General features: G+C 41.8%; 1 protein-coding gene across 1 annotated transcript in view; it reads left to right on the forward strand.

Annotated features, from left to right (window-relative positions):
- The window catches only part of phf14 (PHD finger protein 14), a gene marked incomplete at its 3' end in the record, with an annotated part of 132,875 nt that overhangs the window by 111,346 nt on the left and 5,745 nt on the right, over positions 1-15,784 (forward strand). Inside the window, exons 16-18 of the mRNA XM_080755050.1 lie at positions 1,188-1,294; positions 1,908-2,039; positions 5,481-5,631. Of these exons, the coding sequence (XP_080611176.1) occupies positions 1,188-1,294; positions 1,908-2,039; positions 5,481-5,631 (390 nt within the window). The remainder of the gene's footprint in view (positions 1-1,187; positions 1,295-1,907; positions 2,040-5,480; positions 5,632-15,784) is intronic.

Here is a 15,784-nt window from a genome sequence, read left to right on the forward strand (position 1 = left end):
CGCGGGCGGGCCAAGCAGCGCGCTGCGATTAGACCCTCCTCAAGGGAATGGCAGCTCGTCTGCTTAGTGGCACACACACACACACACACACACACACACACACACACACACACCCACACACACACCGCCTCTGTCCCCCTCAGAAGATAAGGTTTCTAATTAACCCGCGCGGCACCGATGAATCCTGGGATGCAGAAGAGCGGAGTCTCCCTGCGTCGCACCGAACCGCCTAGCTGGTCTCTACAGAATTTAAACATTTATTCTAAAGTTATTATTGGGTTCAGGTTGGTTTAGATTTTCTTGCACTGACCATTGGATACTTTTCATTTGGCTCTGCACTATCAGGTTGTGTTAGTAGTGTTGAGTATTGTGCTTGTGTTTGACATGGTGGTGAAGATACTTGTAGCACTGACTAGCATTGATTGACTGTTATGGACACTTTTGTTTGGAACTGTATTGTGCTATTTGCTTTTTAAGTATTGCTGTTACGCTTATGAGCGTTGACTGTTTGGACACTGTATGTATATATTATTCTTTCTCTTTTTTGGTGTACCTTGATCTTTTACTGTACACATTTTTTTTCACACTTCTCTGTAACTTTGTAAATAACATTATGCTGTTGTGCTGCCTCCGGGTGACTGATTTTCCCCCATGGGATAATAAAAGTATCTATCTATCCTGTGTTCCTGTGATGCTTGATCTGTGTGAGCATGACACACTGTGAGACCACTGAACCCGTGAACCAGACAGTGTACATCATGTGATATTCTAGCATCTTGTCCAAGAGATAGTGGAATATAAAGCCACTTTGAGGCTCTTTGAGTGACAGTTGGGGCAAATGCTCGTCCCAGGGGCAAACACTCCCCCGGAAGTGGAACAGCGCTGAGTCGGCTCAAGCAACCTTCCCAACATTCGTGACGACGACTTGCTCGATCGCTTTAGCTCGCTCTGTGGTGCCTCTTGTGGCTCAATGTCGCATAAGACCGCGCGCCCCCGACGCGGTCTAAAACCTAACCAGCTAACGACAGCAGCAGGATTCGATACCATGAGGTTGGGGTCGAGAGTACAATGTCCCATGCCTCACACACGTTTTTGGTGTTTTCACTGTTTGTTTTGTTAGACGGGGACCTTTCTGAGGTGTTGACCCTTTTGAGACCCTTTTTGTTTTTATGTATTGTGTTTTCCAGAAACTGAACTCTCCTACCGTCCTGAAAGCCCCCAAAGAGAGGAAACCCAACAAGAAGGAGGGAGGCTCGCCTGGGAAGTCAGTCAACCTGCCAGCCATCCTCTACAGGTAAGTCTGTCTGTCTGTCTGTCTGTCTGTCTGTCTGTCAGCCTGCCAGCCATCCTTTACATGTGACGGCCGGACTACACCAAAAAATGCGTGCATACGCGCATACTGTCCGTGAAGACGCTCGCGTATGCGTAAACGCTCCAGGCTACACCAAGGAGGGAGTATACCGGGAGCAATTAGGTGATTTGATTAGCTCAGAGGAAGTAAAGACAACAGATGTGTCTAGCAGGGCCGTCTACATCAAAAAGTGTTAAACACAAAAGAAGTGTCGCTCCCCCCCCTAGCCAGGTACAGGGGTGTGGCTCCCTAACAGGAAACCACTACAACAACGGGTGTCAGGAGAATGGCAACTTGTGTTATGCATCTAATCATGAGGTCAATATATGACAGTTCAATTATCTGCCATAACAAGAACCATTCATTTCAGTGTGTGCGTCTATTCCTACAGTTGTGGTATCTGTAAAAAGAACCATTCATTTCAGTATGTGCATCTATTCCTACAGTTATGGTATCTGTAAGAAGAACCATTCATTTCAGTGTGTGCATCTATTCCTACAGTTGTGGTATCTGTAAGAAGAACCATTCATTTTGTTGTGTGCATCTATTCCTACAGTTGTGGTATCTGTAAGAAGAACGTGGACCAACACCTGCTGCTCCTGTGTGACACCTGTAAGCTGTACTACCATCTGGGCTGCTTAGAACCTCCTCTGACCCGCATGCCCAAGAAGACCAAGAACTCCTACTGGTAAGAGACAAGAGATTACTGGTACATACAGTGGGTTACTGGTGACTCTGTCAGCCTAGGTAACCATAGGAGCCCAGAGATACCTATTGATCCCAGAGGCGCTTTTTTCAGAGGGGTGTGGCTAAGCCTTTAGGGGTGTGCTAGGCTTAATTGCTGTAGATACTGGTGTAGCCTCGGCGGAGAGGCGAACCCGGGACCCCGAAATCCCAGGGATGTGTGCTAACCAGTCAGCCAAAGAACCAGGCTCGTTAGCGAGAGCCAACGCACACACACCGTATAGCCTACAGTCGTCCCCTCTACCTGGAAGTGTGACCACGCGCGCCGGAAACCAGGGGGGTTTGAACGAGACCAGCATCATAGGACAGTCGTTGGCTAATAGGCATATTGTCTACAATGACAGAGGAACTGACGGAGAACCCGACAGAACCTATTTGTACCAGTGCCACCAATGTAGCCGCGGCCGGGAGGCGAACCCAGGGATGTGCGCTAACCAGTCAGCCAAAGAGCCAGGCTCGTTGGCGAGCGCCAATGCACACACCGTATAGCCTACACTGGTACACAACCCTTGATATACTGAGACATAACCTCTCACAGGCGTGCCCAAGAACACCAAGAACATCTAGCCTACTGGTAAGACACACACGGATTAAAGTTCTCAGTTCTCATTTTCCAAAAAGTAGCAGAAATAACAGATCTATAAGCTCAGGTCTGCGCCGCCGGCGTGGTGGTCCATGCACCCACCCTAGGCTGCAATGACAACCTGACAGGGTGTCGCGGGTTTGAATCCCGTTCACGACCACCTTTGCTGCGTGTCACTCCCCATCTCTCTCCCTATTTCCTGTTATTCTACTGTCCTGTCAATAAAGGCAAAAGATAAAGCCCACAAATATACACATAATACTAATAATCACAATACACCATATAGATTGGCTATTTCTATATGATTTCTAAACTGAAGTGTATTTTTTATTCCAGTGTTCAACGACATTAAATTGTTAATCACAATAATTTGTGACGGTTAATAATGGTCATGTAAAATGACAGCCCGACACATGGAATGTGATTCTTGTAGTGTGAGAACAAGGCTTAGTTACTTTCATATGTTTTCTGCCAAACCTTTTCTTCACCTTTTCTTTGTGTGTGTGTGTGTCACTGGGTGAAAAGAGAGATTATCTGACATATACTGGTAGATTATATGACCAATTTTGTACCAGTATACTGGGCATATACCCACATTATTGGAAGTTTTCAGTTCAAGAGATTTTCAGGCATATTCCCCTGTAAACTGCAAATAATAGTTGATATTCTGTCCCCAGCTAGACAAAGGCACACAAAGACACACCCTGCTGTGCCTTTGTCTAGCTGGGGGCAGAATATCAGGGGAATATGCCTGAAAATCTCTTGAACTGAAAACTTCCAATAATGTGGGTATATGCCCAGTATACTGGTACAAAATTGGTCATATAATCTACCAGTATATGTCAGATAATCTCTCTTTTCACCCAGTGTGTGTGTGTGTGTGTGTGTGTGTGTGTGTGTGTGTGTGTGTGTGTGTGTGTGTGTGTGTGTGTGTGTGTGTGTGTGTGTGTGTGTGTGTGTGTGTGTGTGTGTGTGTGTGTGTGTGTGTGCGCGGGTGTACGTGCGCGCGCGCGATGGCAGTAATTCATTAAACACTTTAATTGGAGGAACACATAATGCTGATGAAATTAAACACAAGCTATTTGAACACAAACACAATGTTTTCTTCTTGGTGTGTGTGTGTGGGGAGGGGGGGCTGTAAGAGGTCACACCTAATTCCAAAGACTTGCACAGTTATAATTATAATTGCCTCCCAGAGAACAAACTGTACCGTTCCACAAACTGCTTTGTTTTATAGATTAGATATGAAAGCACACACATGCTTAACCAGGGACTGGAGTCTAGAACCTTTGTGTGTGTTGGTAGCTCGTTCCACATTACACAACAGAAGAGAAAAAACAACAAGAACAAGTCCTAGTTTTAACCTAAAATAAAGGGATACCCAAGAATACTAATTTGATTGAAGTTTGATTGTCCATGATCCATTTCTCTTTTTTTTTGTTGGACACTTAATGACTTCTCGTTGAGAAGTCATTCCTAGGCATGTAACGATTTATCACAAACCGATTAAAATCAATTAAAACTGGTGATAATTTGAATCAATTTAATAATACAAAAAAATGTATTGTGACGCAAACGTCAGAGTGCACAATCAAGACGAGACAACAAAAGAATAAAATTGATCTTTCTGAAATAAAATAAAAGGCAATAGAAGAAAATACTGGATTTGTTTCAGGTGAATGATTTAATGAATGTATCTGGAAAGTAATTTTGCGTTTTAAAACATCGTGACGAATGGGCGATTGTGAACCTATTATGGTGATTCTAATCGTATTGTGAGCTGAGTGAATCGTTATCAGTGTTGTTTTTGACAGCAAATTTTGATTTAGTTTTAGTCATAGTCTTTTGAATAAAATCTCATTTAGTTTTAGTCATAATTTAGTCACCTGAAAGGTTTTAGTTTTAGTCAAATTTTAGTCGACTAAATATCATGAGATTTTAGTTTACTAAATCTACAGTTGATTTAGTCAACTAAAATGTATTTTAGCAGGCCTTGATGGCATCGTAATGACTGATTTTACACTTGGTTGCATGCTGAAAATAGCCGATCTACAAGCTCACAACGCGTCGCGCTGTGACGCGTTGTGAGCTTGTAGATCTGCTATTTTCAGCAAGCAACACCTGAGAGCAACCAAAAATAAAATTACTTTCTCCTCCCTAACGTTTTAGTCTAGTTTTTATTTTGTTGACAAAATTGCCAATATGTTTAGTCTTAGTTTTAGTCATCACAGCTTAGTTTTTATTTCGTTTTTATTTCGTTTTCGTCAGTGAAAAACACAGTCGACACACATTTTTCGTCATAGTTTTAGTCAACGAAATCAACACTGATCGTTACGTGTCTGGTTGTTCCACATTATGGTGACAGCGTAGCAGAAAGCATCCTCCCCACCCCCATGTTTGAGCCAAATCCGGGGGGAACTGACGTCCCTGTGGTGTCATCCTGTGTTCAGGCAGTGCTCTGAGTGGTTGTGGTGTCATCCTGTTTGATTGACAGGCAGTGCTCAGAGTGGTTGTGATGTCATCCTGTTTGATTGACAGGCAGTGCTCAGAGTGGTTGTGATGTCATCCTGTTTGATTGACAGGCAGTGCTCAGAGTGGTTGTGATGTCATCCTGTTTGATTGACAGGCAGTGCTCAGAGTGGTTGTGATGTCATCCTGTTTGATTGACAGGCAGTGCTCAGAGTGGTTGTGATGTCATCCTGTTTGATTGACAGGCAGTGCTCAGAGTGGTTGTGATGTCATCCTGTTTGATTGACAGGCAGTGCTCAGAGTGGTTGTGATGTCATCAAGTTTGATTGACAGGCAGTGCTCAGAGTGCGACCAGGCCAGCAGCGATGAGGCGGACATCGCCATGGAAACGCTACCGGACGGAACCAAGCGCTCCCGGAGGCAGATCAAAGGACCAATCAAATTCATCCCCCAGGAGATGTCCCCCGAACCCAAGAAACACCAGGTGAGAAGACACCCACCTATGATCACTTTAGAAACACCAGGTGAGAAGACACCCACCTATGATCACTTTAGAAACACCAGGTGAGAAGACACCTACCTATGATCACTTTAGGGATGGGACGGGAATCGCTGTTATTGGTTATCGTGATATATAGTAAGACTCCCTAATCAGGAGATGAGCGACCGTCAGGTCGCATACACAAACTTTAGAAGGCAATGGTAGCCAATCAGGAGGGAATATGGGAAATGGGACAGATCCATGTTGACGGCATGACTGTAGAGATACTGTGTACCGCTTTGCGTTATTTTAGGGCAAAATCTGTAGGAGCAGTGTCCAATTTTTTTGCAAGAATTGGCCTCATGGTGGCGCTAGAAGAGGGCCATGTGAGAAATGAGTGACGGACGGACAGACAGACAGACAGACTGACAGCCGGTGGAGGTTTTGATAGTAATTGCGACCTGACCGTCGCAATAATCGTATTGTGGAGATTTCATTTATTGTGAAATTATCCTCCGTCATGCACTGGGATCAATTCACCTTTTATTTGCCGAGCTGCATATCCGGTACCACTTAAACCCTGTATAACTGGTCAAACAGACCCGGAAATAATGTACTTGATACAGTCTGTTTTCTTTTTTTTTCCACTCTCTACCAAATCTCTTTGCCAAAAAAATTGCATCTACAAGCTCACAAAGCATGCGTTGCGACGTGTTGTGAGCTTGTAGATCTGCTATTCTTTTGGCAAGTGTTCCTCCCCAGGATAAATGGATGTGGGGGATATTTTGATTATTGTGATAATATTGTAAAGCACAATTTATTTGGTCACAATAATCGTGATATGACATTTTCAAAACAACCACAACCAGAATCGCAACTTTATAGTTATTATTTTTTTGTTTTTCTTTGTGAATGTGTGTGTGTGAATGGGTGAATGTAATGCTCAATCTATGTGAAACACCTTTGATAAATGCCCTATACACAGTAAATGCACCATTTACCGTTTATTGAGATAGCTCAAGTAAAGAAAAAAGTACATAAAAATGTAATTATTTGGTACAATACTGGAGTAAATGTACTGGGATACTTAGTGCCCCAGACACCTGCAGATCCTCTGATTAAAGTCCCAGCATGCATCCTGCTGCTCTGAAGACAATTGATTGCAGTGTTTTGTGCGTCTGAATGAAGAGGTAATTCACTCACTAATTGATTGATCAAGTTGATTAGGATAATTAGCAGGTCTTCTCCTGCTGTCTGCTGGGAGACTAGAGGTTATCAGCCCCGCTGCACAAGGTCACCACGATGTGCTCTGGTTTGAAACCACAACACGTCAATATTCTTCTTCTATGTATATCTATCTGTGTGTGTGTGTCAGGTGGAAAACTCATATGTCCAAACCTGTTACTTTGCGGGATTCAAATTGAACATTATTTTGCAGATCTACAAGCTCAACAAAGCACACCACAATTTGAGCTTGTGTATCTGCTATATTTGTTTATTATTTTAAGGCGTGACAACCTCTTACTTAAAGGAGTCGTTCAGATCAAAACACATATAGGGTTAAATCTGCCTTTTATCATACCCCTTCATACCTGCTTTAGTCCATTTTTTTCATAGCTGCCCCTGTTGCTAGATTTCGGATGCCCCTGTTGCTAGATTTCGGATGCCCCTGTTGCTAGATTTCGGATGCCCCTGTTGCTAGATTTCGCGGGCCCTCTCATAACTAACAGAGTAGATAGTCTTTATTCTAGATTCCATTCAATGATTTAACTATAACTATTTGACAAAGAAATTAAATCTGTGCAGAACGTGTAAAAAAAATCTATTATTCTGGAAGTACCACTGTGATTATCTAGCAAATACATGGACATTATATTTCAACACATATGGACAAACCGCACCTTGACATGAACACAGAGATTACACACATTTATCGATAAACCAAGAGTACTGTAGCTATATGGAATGGAAAGGTAATTAGACCCCTCTTTTTCATTTTCCCTAATTAAAATTACCAAATACAAGGCACAGATACTTAGTTTCCATACAATCAATTATTTGCATTGCAAAATGATTCAAAACCGACTACCGCAATTTAAAACTATACAATACGATACAAAGCTTTTTTCGATTCAGTTACTACATGGTTACAGCCCTGTGTCAGACACCAGGGCAGTTGGTCAGATACTAATAGGAGTATAACAGCATGCAGGTTCCTGCTGTTGAAGCCCATAATCATAAACAGGTGTTTAAAGTGTGAAGGTTACTGTGCAGCCTTCATGACAAAACCTCACAGAATAAGAGCTCAGCCTCAGACTAGTGCTGGTAATGTGTTTTTATGCTTGGGGGGGGGGGGGGACTGCCGAGGACCCCATCTGAGGAAGAGGAGGAGAGGATTAAGAGATTTAGACCTGGAATCATTTTATACTTTAGCTAGATCGCAAAATAGCAGATCTGCTATTTTTGAAAAGTGAGAATTTGGGGCAAATCTTTGAATATTTGTATCGTTAAAGCGAACTTTTGCAACTCAGATTTTCTTCTCTTCTGGGTGGTCTCTGGAACAACATATTTTGAGATGGGGGTCCGCGGCCAAATACATGTAATTTAGAACAAGGATTTAAAGAAGACATAGAATCGGGACTTGCACCGCAAAAAAAAGAAAAAAAAAAAGAAATGCCACAAACTCGGTTAAATCTAAAGCGACAAAATACGCATCACCGGCCTTAATAGATTAAGCAGCTTTTTTCCTCTCTCTCTCCCCCCCTCTCCCCCCTCTCCCCCCCCTCCCCCTCCCAGTCGAGGGTGGCTTCAATGCGAGGCATTTATCTTCAAATGCAAGCCGTTCCGTGGCAGCTGCTGAAAGGCGGCGCCGCAGCGCTGCTGCTTCTTAGCATTTCTGATGCCTCTTTCTTTTCCTTCTCTCTCTCTCGTCTCTCTCTCTCTCTCTCTCTCTCTCTCTCTCTCTCTCTTCCCCCCCCCATGCCCGGGCATCCAGCAGCACCCACCAGGCGTTGGCACGTCTCTAAAGCCACCACGGCTGCTTCAGTTGTATCAGGGCGAGTTAATCGACCTCCCACTGGCCTCCGCACCGCTGTGTGTGTGTGTGTGTGTGCGTGTGCGTGTGCTACACGCTGGCACCCACATTTGGCCCAGAGGGGGTGACATGGCGCGGTGCCACCCTGCTCTGCCCTCCCATAAGGGAGAGCGGAGAGAGAGAGAGAGAGAGAGAGAGAGAGAGAGAGAGAGAGAGAGAGAGAGAGAGAGAGAGAGAGAGAGAGAGAGAGAGAGAGAGAGAGAGAGAGAGAGAGAGAGAGAGAGAGAGAGAGAGAGAGACTCCCCTGGCTGCTTAGAGCCCCCCAGTGGGTGGTGCAGTGGGTGGTGCAGTGGGTGGGTTAGTGGGTGGTCTCTGCTAGAGGATAAACCCTTAACGCATTCAGAACGGGCACACATTATTGTGTGTTATTATTTTATACTTAAACTATTGAAAAATAGCTATTTTTGAAAAATCGTGAACATTTGAATTTTGTCCCGATTTTGAACCAGAGGTTTTTTGAAAAAAGAAAAAAAAATGTTTCTATGATCTGTGGTTCTCAAACGTTTTCATGTGAAGGACCCCCAAAATTATATGTATTTGGCCTCGGACCCCCATCTCAAAATGTTTAGTTGCAGGGACCCCCCCCCCCCCAGGAGCAAAATTTGAGTTACAAATGTTCGCTTTAAAAATACATACATTCAACATTTGCTCGAAATTTCACGACTTTTCAAAAATATCTACTAGCTCACAGCGCGGCACTCGGTGCCGCGCTGTGAGCTTGTATATCTGCTATTTTTCAATAGTTAAAGCAGTCAATAATTCTAGGCCTAAATGGGTTAAAGTCAAACCCCTGAACTGCATTCTATTCATGTTGTTGTTGTAAGAAGTGTTCTTTGTCGTCGGCGTACAAAGTTAAACCCGCCTCCAGCAACGTGCTTTTCTCTTTTTCTACGCAGAGTTTGAACTGAAAGGCTGCCTGCGTCTCGCATCGGTCGCTCTCTCTGCCTCCACACGAGAACCGCCTTCGTTTCCTCGACTAAAACCGTGACGGAGAAATGTTTGTCGACTAGCTTTTTATACTGACGAAAACTAAAAAAAAAACGAAGCTATGATGACGAAAATTAAATAAAAACTAAGCTATGATGACGAAAACTAAGACTTAATATAATGACAATTTCAACAACAAATTAACAACTAGGCTAAAATGTTAGGGTGTGACTAGTGGAGAAGAGATCCAGCCGAACTAAAATACACGTTGTGAGCTTGTAGATCTGCTAGTTTCAGCTTTTATTGTCACATCACAGGGTTACATAAGTTACATAAAATTAAAAAGAAAGAAGAAAAGTGGGTGAACGTTGTTTTTTAAGCAAATTCTGTAATGGTAATGTTTGCATTTGGATCGCTACATTATTAACATAATGATTTCATTCAAACTTTTTTTCATGAACACTTAGCTAAGAGTGACATATCTAAACGAGAAAACAGTGCTCTGTGAAGTTGAAATAGTAAACTGAACTTTTGTAAACTGAAATAATTAGAATTGACTCCCACCATTAAAAACATAACTACATGTGTCCACAGCCAGAGTGTCAGTGAGATTAGATCACCTGTCGATGCTCAGTAATACGTAGTATTAGCATTAAAAACAGTGTTTTGTATCTCCTACACATGAGATATTGATCCTGTGTGGCTCATATCGACATGTTTTCCACATCGATCACATCTTTATCAGATGTTAATCACTGTTGTTAGGATTGTTAGAATGTCAATATGATCCTTCTGGCAGAGGTCACTGCCACTTAAACCTAATACAGCAGTGGTTCTCAACCTGTGGCTCTCGTACCACTGGTGGGACGCAGAGGAGTCTCCCAAAAAGACATGCGTAGAGTGAGATGTGTATAATTATACCACAGGTAGTTCTTCTTACAGCCGTGACCGCGACAGTGTTCTGTCAACGACGAACGGTAAAAGTTAAAATGAGCGTCAGCATAATGCGTGTCAGTCAGACCATCGTAAATCCTTGAAGTCTGGTCGGTGGACTTCAAAATAAAAGTGCTTTGTCAAGTTATGGGAAAAAAATCTTCTGGTCTGTGGATTACTCAACAGTGTTGGCCTATAATGTGCTGTGTTGCCTGTTGGTACAAATACAAAATAACAAGACTAGTGTGAACCCATAAATTAACCCATTTTGTGCCCCAGAAATTAACGGATTAAAACGTCCAGAGTGCCTCTCACTGGCTCCATAAACGGCCAGTCTCTTATTTTGAAGGCCAGAAGTCCATAGCGTTAACACTTCCAGTCTGACGTCATCGCGTCATTCACAGGAAGCGGTCATGTCCACATCGTGTTGTGTAATGGCCGATCGGAGCTTTTCAACATGTGTTTTATAAGCGAGCATCTACTGCCATCCTCCCTTTGAAAGTGTTGTTTGGAGATAATGGACATTAAAGATGAGATTCCCCGTCTGCCTCAATGTTATGCGATTACTATTTTGTGCTCGTGGATCCGTGATGATGAGAAATCAGCGAGGGAGATCGTCTCGGGACCATCCGCGCATGTACCCGGTAGGATAACCGCCGTTACAGTAATATATTACTTTTCGCGAGACATCTCGCGATTGGCACTGCGAACATCAAAGGGAATTTCGCGAGATATCTCGGGAAAGGCACTAAATGAGTTAATAGCAGTCTAGGCATAAATATTGTATTCCGACTGATGAAAAATGTGCCATGCTGTGCAATACTATAGAAAATGCGATGCATCGCAATGCATTGTATAATTGAATCAAATAGTTACCTTAGTGAATCGTAATCGAATCGTGAGGCCAGTGCCGATGCACACCCCTCCTCGGAGAGACAGATATTTTCCGAGGTGGTACTGCCATACAGTATGGTGTCCCACAGGGCTCTGTACTAGGTCGTTTTCTGTTCCCACTGTACATGTAATACCTTGGGTGAAAATAGTCGATCTACAAGCTTACAACGTGTCAAAACGCAAAGCTTTTTGCCTCATGTATACAGGGTGTTGTCTTTATTTAGGCTCATAAAAGACCAACCAAACGTAATCAACAAGCTCACAACGCACTGCACTTTGCGAGCTAGTAGATCATCAGCTATTTTTTAATTTGTTTTTAAATGAATAAAATTAAACACAACATATGAATAGCCAAATGTTTAACATGTTGTGGTGTGCCCATAACGAGGATAATAAGCAGGGTTTTAACGAGGTTAAGGTTAAACCCTCTGAAATGAACATATGCCGTGTTAATTATGAAGCATTTAAGTTAATATACATCTAGTTACTGCTACTCTTCTCCTACACGCTCTGTTAATCCTCCTAATCCTGTGTGAAATGATTCATGGTCGTTAAAGATGCAACCATGGACTTAATTAAAAGATTGATTTAGCCCTGAGTCTCATGAAGTGCACCGTGGTTTTAACTCATTCAGGCCTAGAAGTATTGAATGCTTTAACCAGTGAAAAATAGCAAATATACAAGCTCACAGCGCGCTGCGAGCTTGTAGATCTGCTATTTTTGGAAAAAGTCGTGAAAATGTGTGCAAATCTTTGACTATATGTATTTTCAAAGCGAACGTTTGTAAATCAAATTTTGCTTCTGGGTGGTCCCTGGGAACTAAATATTTTGAGATGGGGGTCCGTGGCCAAATACAGATCATTTTGGGGGTCCTTCACATGAAAAGGTTTGAGAACCACTGACATAGTAGTCTCTCAAGAACAGACTAACTGAGCTCCAGTTAAGTGAAAAGGACCTTTTCTTTGACTATGGCTGGCCAGATTGCTGACACAGAAACATAGGTTTTTCAAAAAATCTTAGAGGGATTCAAAAGACACGGGTTAAAATTCTGATTTTCACGATTTTTCAAAAATAGCAGATATACAAGCTCGCTGTTTTTCAATAGTTAAAGCATAAAATAATGATACACATTAATGTGTACCCGTTCTGAATGGGTTTAATTTCCTCACCTGAACAGAGAGGCTGTGATGAGCCTGTAGACAGGATGCTGATTCAGCTGATTCGCAGCACACATCAACACATACAATAATAGAACTATTGGTTTTAAAACATTTATAACCAATAATGCATTATTTGATAAAGTATTAAGTCCTTATTAAGTCCTTATAATTGGCATGTAATTATAGGCAAAAAAAAATAAATTAAACAACACTACAAGCATCATTTTTCTGATCTATTTTTACTCATTTTTGTGTGACAAAGTGTATAACAAATCACACCCAGTCTGAAGTGAGCGGCGCCGTTTATGAGTTAATTTCATTGAGCGTCCCGCAGAAGCTCTGTGGGACGGACATACATACGGACTAAGCCAGATGTAGGAGCGGTTAGCACCGCTCAAAAACATCTAGTATCTGTGTTGATCTGTTGCTTTTGAATCCTGAACAGCAACGCTTTTGGACATGATTTGGTTTCCGCCCGACAGACAAAATGTGACCCAGCATAGCAGAGGGGCAGTCATTTCGGAAAGCACAGCTTTAGGCCAGCCCTGAAATTACTTTTTTTTTCTTTTTTTTTTTTCTAAAATGTGAAAAAGGCACAAAAGCATTTCATAAATATCATTTCACTTAAACGCCAGAGCTTAACTCTGCATGTAAATAAGACTTTTTTAAATTAATGTGAAGAGAAACCTCACATTTTGCAGGTTAAATTTCATCTAAAAGGCTGAATTTCTCAGATCTAGTATTTCTGCATGGCATAACTCTATAAGCCATATCTACAAAACTGTTGGGTCAATCTTCACAACCAATTTTATTTTTAATTTTTTACATTAATTCATTGCTGTATAGAGAGAGGGTATGCACATGCATAAAGTTAATGGCAAATCGAGTGGCAAAGTGAGTTTAATGTCGTTTAACATAATTTAAAGCAATCAGATAGTGCTTTACTTTTTTGGATGTATGGGCTGTCAAGGCCAGAAAGTAGTTTTGTTTTGCCACTCAGTAGGCGTTCCCGCATAACTTCCTGGTATGATGATGATGTCACACGCATACCCTCTATTGAAGATCTTTTCAATGCAAATAAATGAAAGGATTTTTCTGAAATAAAAATAGCAGCTCTACAAGCTCATGAACACCTTGCATCATCATTGCAACACTGTTGAGAGCTTGTAGATTTGTCTATTTTCCATTATATTTGTGGAAAATCATTTCCACTTAATCATACTTTCTTCCCTTCCCAGAAATAATGTAGTGGAATCAACAGAACAATGTTTGTCTTGGAAAATCAAAATGTATTGGAGTGGAAAGTCAACTACATTAATTCAAAAGTAACATTTTTTACTCAAGTACTCAAGTAAACATACTTAGTTACCGTCCACCATTGATCTAGGACTAGGTGAATCCTTAATGCATTCCTTCAAGTATAGTCTTTAAAGAGGAAGACCACCCATTTTCAATATTGAAATATGTCATTAACCCTGCAAGACCCGAATTAATTTCTACTGGCCAAAAAATAAATAAAAAAATCTGATGGTGTTGTAGGAGTCCTAATCACAGGAAAATGTAATGTTAAAAAATTAATTATGTTTTTGTAAGGTTTTATAATCATAAATCATGCTCTAATTTGCATTTTGGGGATATTTTTCCACAATAATAACATATGCACATGTTCTAGACATTATAATGATGGCCAAAGGAATTTTTGTGAGGAATAGCTTCGGTTAAAAAGTGAGATGTTGTTCGTCCAGACGCTGGAATTTCAACTTCTCTGGGAGGTGTGAATGTCAGCCTCTGTGGGGGGTATTTATATGCAAATATCCTGGCCAATGGCATTGTAATACTAAACAATAGGATTTAATGGTGATGTTAATGTGAAAAAAGAACAGGAAAACTAATTATAACATTTAAAAAAAAATGATTTAAAAAATGTTGCCAAAAAGCAACGCTGGGCCTTGCAGGGTTATTATACCTTAGAGGAGTTGTGTGGACAATGTGATGACATCACACCGTTGTACTTTGCAATACAAACCCCAAAATCAATCCTCCAGTTCTAGGCAACACAGAAGGAGGGGAACTTTTTTTCTATTTCCACACAACTCCTCTAAGGTATATTAATGACAGTTCAATATTGAAAATGGGTGGTCTTCCCCTTTAATGTAATAATTCATTGAATGAGTCGGGGGGGGGGGGGGGGGTCTTGTCGGGTGGCACCGTGGTGTGATGAAACGGTGGTGAAAATAAAGGTGTTTTGGTCCAACTGGCATCGTAACGTTGTGTGTGTGTTTAGCGTTCACACGGATAAGTGGCCCATCTGGCAGCAGTGAGCCAACAGCCAACAGGCAACACATGGAAGTGTTTTCACAATCTGTTTAACCCGTTTAGGCCTAGAAATATTGAATGCTTTAACCAGTGGAAAAATAGCAGATATACAAGCTCACAGCGCGGCACCGAGTGCCGCGCTGCGAGCTTGTAGATCTGCTATTTTTGAAAAAAAGTCGTGAAAATGTGTGCAAATGATCTTTGAATATATGTATTTTCAAAGCGAATGATTGTAACTCAAATTTTGCTTCTGGGGGGGACTCTGGAACTAGATATTTTGAGATGGGGGGTCCGTGGCCTAATACATATCATTTTGGTGGTCCTTCACATGAAAAGGTTTGAGAACCACTGACATAGTAGTCTCTCAAGAACAGACTAACTGAGCTCCAGTTAAGTGAAAAGGACCTTTTCTTTGACGATGGCTGGCCAGATTGCTGACATAGAAACATAGTTTTTTTCCAAAAACCTTAAGAAGGATTCAAAAGGCACTTATAGAATCGGGTAAAAATTCTAATTTTCAAGATTTTTCAAAAATAGCAGATCTACAAGCTCGCAGCGCGGCACTCTGTGCCGCGCTGTGAGCTTGTATATCTGCTATTTTTCCATAGTTAAAGCATAAAATAATGATACACAGTACCGTGTACCCATTCTGAATGCATTAAATATGGGCTCATTTTTCCCTGCTCCCAGCGCTACATGGCTGCATGGCTGCTTGGCCCCGAGACGTTGATGTTTTCACTGCTTTATTTCTTTTCATTTTCTCCTCCTGAACTCTGGGAGGCCAAGAGCACCACAAACACTGCACACCTGTGTTACCGTACTGGACAGGCTG

The sequence above is a fragment of the Nannobrachium achirus genome (genome assembly GCF_963921795.1).
Source record: "Nannobrachium achirus genome assembly, contig: SCAFFOLD_169, whole genome shotgun sequence".
In the NCBI taxonomy this organism is placed as follows: domain Eukaryota; kingdom Metazoa; phylum Chordata; class Actinopteri; order Myctophiformes; family Myctophidae; genus Nannobrachium; species Nannobrachium achirus.